The sequence below is a fragment of the Malus domestica genome, chromosome 13 (genome assembly GCF_042453785.1).
Source record: "Malus domestica chromosome 13, GDT2T_hap1".
Lineage (NCBI taxonomy): Eukaryota > Viridiplantae > Streptophyta > Magnoliopsida > Rosales > Rosaceae > Malus > Malus domestica.
The window spans coordinates 27824504-27836996 of record NC_091673.1 but is presented as its reverse complement, the minus strand read 5'-3'; the positions used below and the strand labels follow the sequence as shown (position 1 = coordinate 27836996).

Below are 12493 nucleotides of genomic sequence, written 5' to 3'. Positions count from 1 at the left end.
ATGTAATGATGCATGAAATCTGAAATAATGAAGGGGGCAAGGGTGATGATGCATGGCATGGGTGGAAAGGTGAGTAAGTGGTGAATCAATGAGTGCAATGAGGTGAAAGGATATTGTGCACATGGTAGACAAAGAAAAAGAAGTGGAATGATGCAACAAATGAGTCAATGGAGGGAACATGGATGATGATGCATGGCATAGAAATCCAAAAGGAGTGCAATGGTGGTGCATGGCAATGATGGAAAGGTGAATGGTGGAGTGACACCCTTTTGTGGCTGAGCTCTTTATCCATTTAACACTAATTCTTCTTTCTCTTTAACACATTCCTAGCCTCTTTAGTCTTCAATTTCATCCATCCACCTTGCTCCATGCATGTGCTATCCATTCCAAGCCCAAAACTGCTCCAAAATGCACCAAAATGCATTTTATTGCTTTATAAGGCCTATGGACCTACAAACACACGAAAATAGCTTAAAATACATAATTAACTAAGAAATAACAATATAAATGCATGAGAACAAGCTAACTCAGTCGCATAAATATGCTCCTATCAGGAACTCACACGAGAACTTCCCAGTGGGTCTCCTATCCTAGGATTGCTCTCACTGCGAACTTGCTTAACTTCGGAGTTTCGATGAAACCCGAAGCCAGTGAGTTCCCAAAAGGCCTCATGCTAGGTAGAGATCAGAATATACATATAAGGCTTACAGGATCCACTCCCCTGTGCAATATGGAATGTTACAATTCACCCGTATTAGGGGCCTGACGTCCTCGTCGACACACATCCAGCCAGGGATTGGCTCTGATACCAAATTATCACATCCCGGGCTCGACTTCATCGTAGCACGATCTTGTCTGCTTTGGGTCCCGACTGACACACCCCAACCTAGATCAAGGCATGCTGGCCATCACGTGAGGGTGACGTAGCCATGTGTGCAGTGCGGAAGACAATGACAAAACGAAATGCGAATAAGATTTAAGTGTGAATACACACAATCAGAGCATAATTAGCCTAAGTGTAGTCCAGCAGGACGAATATTAATTATACAATACCAAAGATGATCCTACATTGGTGATAATCTGTCAGAACCGCCGACGATTCCTCGTAAGCCACCAACAAGCACTCTTAACTAGAACCTGGAGAGGAGCAAAACAGAAAGTGTGAGTGGGCAAAAACAAAGCTTTTCAAAACCATTTCACTTATCAAAAGTAGTAACCTCTCGCCGTAAAACCTGTATAATTCCCAGAAAAATAGAATGCATATAAATATATCTCAAAACCCTGTTTAAGATAGCAAATCCATAATCATGCCATGTCAAATATCTCAACAAGGAAATAACTAAGTCAGGTGAAATAAATCAATATGAGATGGTACGGCAGCCACAGTTACCTAACGTGACCTGTATGGCTGGATCTAGAACTCATCAACTAGTCCTCAGGTGAAGCACTAACATCGGGGTGCATGATAACAATCTCTAAATGCATCTTAACACAATTACTCACTACCATTAATATACTCACCTGAAGCTTACCTGAGCGTCTGCAACATCGAGCAACAATATATATAACCATACTAATGCACAATTAAACATAGAGAGCATTTGACATGGCATTTCAACATATAAAACCATTTAATTAAAGTTTCTGGGAAAAATACCAAGTATATATATATATACACTGAAAACCAAAAGCCCACTCACTGATATGTGGAAGGGTCGTAGCCCCCGAGTCTTGCTTGACTACGCTCATCCTCAGGATATGTCTCATCTATATGCGAAACAACTATATAAACGTTATCTTAAAGCACATAACCAAAACTAGGTAATAACTTCTTATACATTGCTCAATTGAGGTATTTGAATATACCATCGTGGCCTACTCAACCCCAGGAACATCCCCATATTTTTAGAAAATTTTTCCAATGTTCCATGCGCCCTCACGCGCCGGCCAAGGCATGGCCACAAGCGCCGCCCACGCGCAGGCATGTGCCTGGCACACTGACGGATTCCCTAACGGCGTTAGGGAATATTCCGTTATATATTAGAATATACCGTTAAAGATACCTGACGCCGTTAGAATATTCCGTCAAGTTTGAGGGAATATGCGCTCCTTCTTCCTTGGTTAGCCGAAGTCTGGCGCTGGCCACCGCTGCTATCACCGGATTCTAGAAAAAACTTTAAACCTCAACATCTCACTCATTTCTACACCAAATTTCACAAATTTTATACCAAAATGAAGCCCTCAATAAGTAGAACATGATCGTACCTTTCAAAGGTCCTAAAATCAATGGAAACTCATCGGAAAAATTTCGTGAAAATCGGCCAAACCTGCAACTCCATAAACCCGAGTATTCTTACGTCAAAACCAATCCAAAATTGATCCAACATGCTAGAAAAGCAAGAATAATACCTTCTTAGGTCTCAAAACAACCTAAAACCTTCGCGATCATGTCAGAGAAAATTCACCCCTTACCGGAGCCCAGGGAACTTGAGTTCTACGAGTCTTCACGTTGAAATAATGACATGGATGAGCTCCTGGACTTACAAAGAACACAAAGATCACCTTCACAGCCTCGATCCGTGCATGAAATGGTTGCTAGAGGAGTTGTCCGTACAATTGTACGGACAATGGAGGAAATCCGAGAGAAAAATGAGAGAGAGAGAGTCAACGGGAGTTTGGGTGTGTGTGTGTGGTCCAAGTTGGGTCACCAACCAAAAACAAAGAAAATCTAAGTCCTAATTGAATCCAAATAATTAGGACTTAAAATGATTGGTCCAATTCTTTTAACTCACTTCATTTTCCTTAGACCAAATATCCAATTACGACCCAACGCTAAGGGTAAAGTCGTCATTCCACACTAACGAGGACAAAATAATTAATGTTTCGGGACGGACTGTCACACCGACCACGCCCTCACGGTTTTGTTTCTAGGAACTCACACGAGAACTTCCCAGTGGGTCACCCATCCTAGGATTGCTCTCGCTACAAACTCGCTTAACTTCGGAGTTCCGATGGAACCCGAAGCTAGTGAGCTTCCAAAAAGCCTCATGCTAGGTAGAGATGAGAATATACATTTAAAACTTACAAGATTCACTCCCATAAGCAATATAGGATGTTACACCTTCGCATTACTCTTTCAAAATTAAATATATAATCAAACTGTCAAGATTTTTCTTCACCAAATCGAAAGTATTTTGAAGAATATGTGGCAATTAGTATTAGTAATTAAATATGTTTGACATGTGACCAAAAAAGCATAGTGGGTCCTCATATACATTGAACTTTTTTCCATCAATATTCTTTCTGCTTTCCATTCTTATTTCATGCAAAATATCTGTTAACTTGGTAAATTCATGAATGATAATAATTTCTTATTTCATGCAAAATATCTGTTAAGTTGGTAAATTAATGAATGATAATAATGTCTCAAAATTATATTACTTATTATATATTATTATTTTGATTATTATACATTGCCTGCAAAGCCCACATTAACCAATTTCCTCTGAGATTTCCAAGCAGCAGGACTGCAGCCATCAGTGAAACCCTCCCTCCTCCGGTGGTTTACCACATTCTTTGTCCATCATCTCTCTCTCTCTCTCTCTACCATTGGCTATACATTTAAATCTTGCATAATAGTAAACAGGGTAAAAGTCCAAGAAAAACCCCTGTAAATCACTCAAAACATCAAAAAACACAATGGGGCAGGAGGCCCCATCTCTGATTCTTTCCCGAACTCCAGAAACCCCTTTTGTTTTTTAGCCCCTCCCTCTTGCTGTTCTTTCTTGTACTTATATGTTATATCCCCCCTCCCTTCCTTGGCCAGCCAATTCCCCCCCCCCCCCCATCCCAAAAGCCATCCCTTTTCAAACATTTTTTTCTTTTCTTTTCCTTCCTTTTCTTTTCACCTCTGCTTTATTCTCTCCCTCTCTCATCCACTAATTTCATACAAACAATTCCCAAACCCCATCAAATCCCCACTCTATAAATTCAGAGCAAAACCCATTTGTTAGTAAAACCCAAGAACTCCAAAATCCCCCTCCCCCTCTCTCCCTCCATAAAATAACCAAAACCCATTTCTTAAAATACCCCAAAAACTCTAAAGTTCATTACTTTTCTCTATATCCAGCAAACCCCATTTGAAAAATACTCAGAAGTTCCAAAATTCTATCACTTCTCTCGAAATTGTGCGAAACCCATTTCTAAAAATCTCATCATCCCTCCATAAATTGAGCAAAACCCACCACTCAAAATCCCAAGTATTTTCACACCAAAAATGAAGGAGTATTGGACCTCTTTGGCTTCTTTGCTAGGCGTTTTGGCCTTCTGCCAGAGCCTCCTCCAAGCAGTGTTCCCACCGGAGCTCCGCTACGCCTTCGCCAAGCTCTTCAACAAGATCTTCCACTGGTTCTCCTCCTACTACTACTTCGACATCACGGAGATCGATGGCGTCAACACCAACGAGCTCTACAACGCCGTGCAGCTCTACCTCAGCTCCACGGTCTCCATCACTGGCACCCGCCTCAGCCTCACGCGCGCCCTCAACTCCAGCGCCATCACCTTCGGCCTCTCCAACAACGACTGCATGGTGGACAACTTCAACGGCGTTACCGTCCTCTGGGAGCACGTTGTCACGCAACGGCAGAACCAGACCTTCTCCTGGCGGCCGCTGCCGGAGGAGAAGCGAGGATTCACCCTCCGCATCAAGAAGAAGGACAAGTTACTCATCCTCAACAACTACTTGGACTATATCATGGAAAAGGCCAATGAAATCCGGAGAAAAAACCAGGATCGGCTTCTGTACACGAATTCCCGTGGCGGATCGTTGGATTCCCGCGGACATCCTTGGGAATCCGTGCCGTTCAAGCATCCGAGCACGTTCGAGACGCTGGCGATGGACCCGAAGACGAAGAGGGAGATCATGGACGATCTCATGGATTTCGCCAATGGCCAAAACTTTTACCAGAAAACAGGGAGAGCTTGGAAGAGGGGTTACCTTTTGTACGGACCTCCGGGGACCGGAAAATCGAGCATGATCGCTGCAATGGCGAATTATCTTGGTTACGATATTTATGACCTTGAACTCACGGAGGTGCACACCAACTCCGAGCTGCGGAAGTTGCTGATGAAGACTAGTTCGAAGTCGATTATTGTGATCGAAGATATTGATTGTTCGATCAATCTGACGAACAGGAAGAACATTTGTGGCGGAGGGAATGCGGGTAGGAATTACTATGAATCCGGGGAGATAAGAGGTGGTGTTGGTGGTTCTGGGGAGGAGGGTGGCGGAGGAAATTCGATTACGCTTTCGGGGTTGTTGAATTTCACTGATGGGTTGTGGTCGTGCTGTGGGAGTGAGAGAATTTTCGTGTTCACAACCAACCACATTGAGAAGCTTGATCCTGCATTGCTGAGGAGTGGGAGAATGGATATGCATATTTTCATGAGCCACTGTTCGTTCCCGGCGTTGAAGATTCTGCTGAGGAATTATTTGGGGTACGACGAGGGGGATTTGGATGAGGAGATTACAAGGGAGTTTGAAGAGGTTTTGGAGAAGGCGGCAATGACTCCTGCGGATGTGAGTGAGGTGTTGATTAAGAACAGGAGGGATAAGGGCAATGCGGTGATGGAATTGCTGGAGGCCTTGAAGGCGAGGGCGGAGAGGAGGAAGAAGAAAGAGAGTAATGGGGGTGGTGAGTTGGAAGAGGAAGAAGATGTAGAAGAGGAAGAAGAGCAGGAGAAGAGGGCATTGGAGAGTCCTAAAGATGAAGGGTCATGTGACCTTGTTCAGGACAGCTGCAAGAAAGGTGATGAAGAGGATGATCAAAAACAAGATGATGACATTATAGAAAAATGAACGTAGGGTATTAGTGACGGATTCAGGATTTAAAAAGGGGGTGGGCAAGTTTGAGATTTGAAAAGTATTGGATATTCAAATTTTGATTTGTGGGATTTGGGGATGAGAAAATTAGAAGCTTTCTACATTATCCAATTCTAACATGTTATAAAAAGAATCTCTAGTCTTTGTAGTATTTTGAATAATGAAATCGAAATCCAATTTACTTGCAGCCAAAAGAATATTGAAACCAATATGATCTTTGCATTGCAATGGCATGGATAAGTCTATGTATTTGCATGTGGTTTGGTGACCATATGATCTGATTTGCTTTCTACGCTGCTTTTGTGTGTTAAAAAGACAATTGGTGGGAGATGTTTGGTATTACATAATATTGTTAAAGATGCTATCCATTAGCTGGCTGGCCTGCTTCTGAGAGACCACCTGGGGCTGGAGTTCACATGGCCACTTTTGCCTCTTGGTGGAGATGTCGGCATTTTAATTACGAGAATGATTTTCGCACCATCTTTTTTTACTTCATTTTTTTAATTCTATCTGTTTTTTTTTTATTTAAGTATTTCATCTAACGAGTACAAAATTAAAGTGTAGAAGGTGAATCATTCAATCTAACGGCTCGAAGTAGGCATAGGATAATGAGTTAGGGCTGAGATTATCATAGGTCTAGATTCCAATGCAACAAGAATTTAACCAAGACCCATGACAATTTAAGAGCAACAAAATTCTTGAGGGCATTGATTTAAGGGCAAAAAGAAGAGAGTAAGTCATTGCTGATCTCAAAGTGCATTTGACAGCAAGATAAAAGGTTTGGTAACCTAATTGAGTTTTTCTTAGAACATTTTGAGTTTGGTTGGTCGGTTTGTACTTAAGTCTGATATTTCGGTATAATAGACAAATGATGTCAGTCGTTAAATTAAAAGATCTGAATTTATAAAAAAAAGGGTTACAGGAGATCACTCGTTTCCACTATATCGAAGGAGTTTTGTATGTACTAGTATCTAATGATGATAGTATAGAAAAAAAAAGGGAAAGAAAGGAACTGTGTGAATGGATAGGAACACAGGAGAGGGGGTAGTTTGGGAATAGGAGGCATGAAAAGGTGGAAACAGGCAAACAAGCCCCAGATTTTATGTTTGTAAAAGGAGGATTGAGTTTGCAAAAGCAGCAGAAAAAGTCTTGGCTTCTAATGAGTAAAAAGTTGACAATTTTCATTTTTGGGTTGATGATTTTGATATTTGAGTTGGAAAGGCAAAAGAGATTGGATTGTCAAGCTGCCTAGACAGAGTTTGAGTAGATCTTGGCCTACGTGGTGACATGTGACAAACAACTTCTTATTAAAGTTGTTCCATGAAAAACATGCCTTGTGAGTAGCATATCGTATCGATCATCAAATTTGAAAGCTGCACCTTTTTAGTTTTGAGGGACTTTTAGCTTTCCTTTCTTTTATTTTTTTTTAAAATAGACAAAAATGACTCATTTTGTAAATTTTGGGATCAAAATAGGATTTTCAGATATGCACAGACTATGCACACGACATGAACAACAATATGACAGAAATAAGATTTTTCTAAAACTTACAATTACCAAATTACCCTCCCATGTAAATGGGTTACCTAGAAATTCCAACCTTCATTTTTCATTTTGTAGAGAGAGAAACATAGAGAGAGAGAATAAGGAAAGAGTGGCAACCTTGGAGTTAGGGAAGCCAACGAGATAGGTGTCGAGACTGCCTAACTTCTCGACGTGGCTGGAGCCACTCGATGGGTTTAGGGTTAGTGGGTGGGAGCAGCACTGAGGGTTTGGACATTTTTGTTTTTGTTCTTGTTTTTATTTGAAACAAACACACAATTTGCTAATCTGATCGGATGGTTTACAGGGTGGTTAGGGACATATGGTTAGCACTTGTCCTATTGATGCAATGTGTCATTTTCTAAGATTCAAGTGTTGCGGCAAAGATTGGAGCTTTCAATTTTTCAAATTGATATTTTTGTTTTTACTGTGAGAAATTAGGGTTCTTGATGCAGTATTTGGAGGAAATCTTTGGTTTAGTTGTGTATGTGCAATTAACGGGGTTGGGGGATATATGGAGGCCTAAATTCTGGAAATCTCTTAAAGATCTGTAGTTTACAAATCTTTGACCTGAACCTAGATTCTGGAAATTTCATTAATAATCATCTCTTTCCAGTGACATGCACATGATATGCTCACACATTTGAGCCAACCCAAAAACCAAGAGCTTACAGCTCTCTCTTCGAAATAAGAAAAATGGCATCATCACCTGTGAGTTTTTACATTTTATGTGTGGATATTTTGTCATTCAGTTTTGTGCATGGCTAATTTGTCCTATTTCAATCCTAAGATTAAGAAAATGGATCATTTTTGGCAATTTCCCTATTTTCTTTCGGAAGGTAGTGTTGGGGGACTTTTAGGTCTAAATGGACTTAGGATTCGCAGGTGTCCCTTTGTCTCTCTTGGTCTTCTTTCATACCAAGTTCCGAGATATCCCGAAGGGATAGGCACGTCTTAGGAAATATCTTGGTTAGATCAATGACTCAAAGGTAACATGATTAAGCAAATAAAGACTTGCTCAAGTGAGGCATGGTGTGGAAATTAGAAGTTTATCAATTTAGCATGAGAGAGAGAGAGAGAGAGAGAGAGAGAGAGAGAGAGAGATTGCATTGTTATATGACATTCTAGGTTGGGTATCTGAGTTTCCTAGGGTAATAACAATGCTTCTAATGGTTAAGATGCTTAAAAGGAGGTTGTGGAAAACACTAAGTTTGCAAAGGTGGCCTTCCTGAGGCTTGAGACTGTTTGCATTTAGGGAGTGATTTCCCTAGCTTGGTGCATCACAATCCTTAAACACCTCCTAACGTTCTCCTTAAGTCTAGTCTTTTTGGTCAAGTTCCTCTTCTTCTCTGCCTTTACGATACCTCTTTTAGGTGAATGATTCATTTCCAGGTTTCCTAAGGAATCTCCAGTTGTGGCTAAATCCTCCTCTTAGCTGCAACCTTCCTTTTTGGTGTGAGATAGCTAAGCACTAAAGCGCCAGTGAAGACTACAATGCGCTTCCTTCCAAAGGCACTACTTTTTTGGGTCAGCTTCCACATGTGTTACTTCTGGCAACGCATCTCCTGGCTTTCATGTGTCATTCTTCTGTGTGGGCTTGGAAGTGAAAGTTAACCTCTCTTTTCATTAAATGCATGTTTGGCCGGGTTATCACGTGAACTTAAGGCCTGAGATTTGGTTCCTTCCTAACTAGATTGGTTGGCTTGCTATGAAAAGAAAGACACTAGGTTTGTTCTCTCTCAAACTTATCCGGTGGACTTCAAAGATTATGGGCTTGAATCTTGGGCCCAAGCAACCCAAAGTCTTCCATAATCTTGACTCTGTGTAGACCCAATAAACTTTTGTAACCATCCACATCGCAATTCACTTAACAAGTCCCGTGCATGTGATTTGAGCTTATTTTAGTGTGAATAGTAGTTAGCATGATAAATATGCATGGATTTTCATGGGCCTGGCATGATTTATGCAAATACCCGATTTAATTACCGTAGCGTGGCATAACTGTGAATATTTTCCTTTCTCGATTCTGCACCTTTGCATGTGTTTACGCATGACTTGGGGTTTGTATGAGAATTGAGTATTGAGACTTGCTTGGGCTTGCATGTGACATTTTTGGGTCTCAACAAGGATGAAAAAAAAAACCAAGATCTCACTTGTTAGCTTATCAGGATACACATGAGAATTGGAGTTGGTGCTTCTCAAGATGGCACATTCTGAATTTGAAGGTTACAATACGTTGTGATCGTCGCATGTATGCATCGGTAGTCGAGAATCATCTATGAGGGTTTAATTGACCATCACATTGATAAATTATAATCATTTTTATGCTTCAAACTTAGCAGAAATGCTACCTTTGGTATAAAAATATTGTTGTATAAACTATAATCATTTTTACCTGCCCACCTGGGTTGTACGCATGGTTTGCACATGACTTGTATTGACAACGTATCTGTACTATATTTACAGTATAATGATATACTATATATATATAATCAACATTGTGAAAATACGTTGTGAATACATTATCTACCCTGAGTCATGCACAATCATACAAACAACCTAGCCCAAGTGCGCAGGTGACCAAACCTACCATACTTAGTGATACTCAGTTTGCTGCACCATATTCAATTTAACCCCAAAAATATCTCAAATTCCTAACCCTAACACCAACGTAGTTCTCTTTCACTTTTGTATCACTTACTATTTCTCCATTACCCTCTCACTCCTCCACTACAATTCCTCCAATTACTTGCTACATGCTTGCTTTCGATTGAGAAGCCTCATCTGGCCACTATGTTTACTACCCACCTCGGGAGTGAGTCGTTGCTCACTCAAACAAAGGTGTGCAAAACCACTTTGGTGGTTTTTGTCTTTGTGCTGCCCCATTCTATGATTTTGTTGGTGTTTTGTCTATTTGCTTTGTTGGCATTTGAAATTTTCCCTTGCTTGTCCTCGAGGTGAATATGATTGTTAGTGTTGGCCGCTTAGTTTGTTTGTTGAGTCTTTAAGAGGAAATTTTATGTATTATTTGTGGATCTTTAATGTTGTGAAGCTAGGGATAAGTTTAGTTTTTTCTTTTGGGGCTTGTTTGTATCTATATTTTTTATGTGGGGCTTGTGTGGTTTGTTGGTGATAACGGCGAATCGATTGACCCAAGCGGCGGAAGGGTGAGGTACATGGTGGTTGTGGTAGAGACAACTTGTGTTTAAGAGACTAAGTTTACTGGGGATATCATGTGTTTTGTTTGGGCTTCTATGTACACTAGGCCTATTTGTAGGTTATATTTATGTTATCTAGTTCTCTTGTAACATTTTTCTCTATCAATGATAGGTTTAAAAAAAAAATTTGCTACTTCCAACATGTTCTTCTTTATTACAAAGGGCAAGAAATTCATAGGTAGTACAAGTTACGTGCTAAACTGTGGCATTCAGAAAAAAAAAAAAAAAAAAAGTCTTTACAATTGGTGGAGATTAACGAAGACATTCAACAAGTTGAAAGAAACTAACAAAGTTGTACTTGCACACATTTTAAGTGCAAAGAATTTGGACCATTTTTGTATTTTTTAACTATAGGCTTAAATGTTAAAATGGTCTATAAGTTTTACCTTTATGACCTGATCATGTGCTTTCAATTTGGCCAATTTGATTTTTGTGTTTAACTCAGTTAGTGAATTTGCTCATTTTCCATCCAATTACCGAAATTTACATTAAAAATAAAGAAAAAGAAAATAATGAAAATTCAACAACAACAAAATTGAAACCCTCCCGCCTCTACTTTTCCTCTAAATCCCAGCTACCACCATCATCGAATCCATCCATAAGCAAACACTCCAACCACCATGAATCGCCCCATAACCACCCATCCTCTCTCTCTCCGAAAAATTTCACTCTCGTGGTCTCCCACCTGCCATCGAATTCTGCGTCATTTCTCCAGCGATACGTCGACGTTGCGTTGCTCTTCACCTTCCACTCCTCTATGCTAACGTTGACCCCATATGACCCCAATCTGAGTCATCTCCGCATCTACCACCTTCGTAGCATTGATCTGCACCATTCTCCTCCTTTGTGGATCGTCCCTTCCCCATTGCACGCTCATGGTTGGAGATGTTGGCTTGAATTTTTAATTTGAACATTTATTTTATTTTTATTTAACTTTTATTTTTAATTTTACATTGAGCTTTTCATATTTCTTAAATAAATTGGTTTTTAATAATTTAAAATGAAATATTTAACAGTAAATTAAGGAATTGGACAAATTAGATAACAGTTTAAAACACAACCAAATTGGCCAAATTGAAAACACAAGGACTAAATTAACCGCACAAGTAAAACACAGAGACTATTTTGACATTTAAGCCCCAATTGTATATAGCCGACGTTGAATTTATTTTTTCCGTTTATTTTTCCTTTTTGGCATGATACAACTCAGGAAGAATCTGAAGAAACACAAACATAAACCAAAATTCTCATGCAGTTCACAACTTCATAGCATAAAGAACCTAGTAATTAACTTAATTTAATTTTCGGGTGTTTTCCTATGTATTGTAATCCGAGTTGGTTGTTTTGCTATATGGATTCCGAGAGCATGTGGGTATCGTTTTGTTTCATTTGAATTTTTCTCACGTGGTTTTATCTGGGTGAGATTTTTTAACACAAGAAACCAACTTATTTGCCCCAAAATTACTCATAAGGAATAATGAATCTTCTAGCTTATTATGAATCCGACAATGAACCAAGCCATCAAAACCTTGCAGACCGATATCAAGTTGAAAATAAGAGCAAAGGATCACAAGTTCACGAAAACAACGAACATGATTAAACATGAGCGTGTAAAAAGTTGGAAAGAGTGTGTTTATCATATTTTCGAATGCAAACATGTGGCAAAATAGAACATTGCATGCAAAAGAATGAACTATCGCTACGCATGCGCGCATGACCCCTCAGTGAGTCTGAGACGTCGAAGGTGAAGCATGCATATGTCTGATCCAGCAAGCATCTTCCACTCCTAAACATCACCATCCATGTTCTGCAGAAAACATCACACTACTATTTCAGTATTTCTCTTCCATAG

General features: G+C 39.9%; 1 protein-coding gene across 1 annotated transcript; it reads left to right on the top strand.

Moving 5' to 3' along the window:
• Nucleotides 1-3825: 3825 nt before the first annotated feature.
• LOC103426070 (AAA-ATPase At5g57480) lies at nt 3826-6078 on the top strand. The gene has a single exon (XM_008364157.4). The coding sequence runs from the start codon at nt 4277-4279 to the stop codon at nt 5855-5857; it is 1581 nt and encodes a 526-aa protein (XP_008362379.1). The 5' UTR covers nt 3826-4276; the 3' UTR covers nt 5858-6078.
• Nucleotides 6079-12493: the final 6415 nt, after the last annotated feature.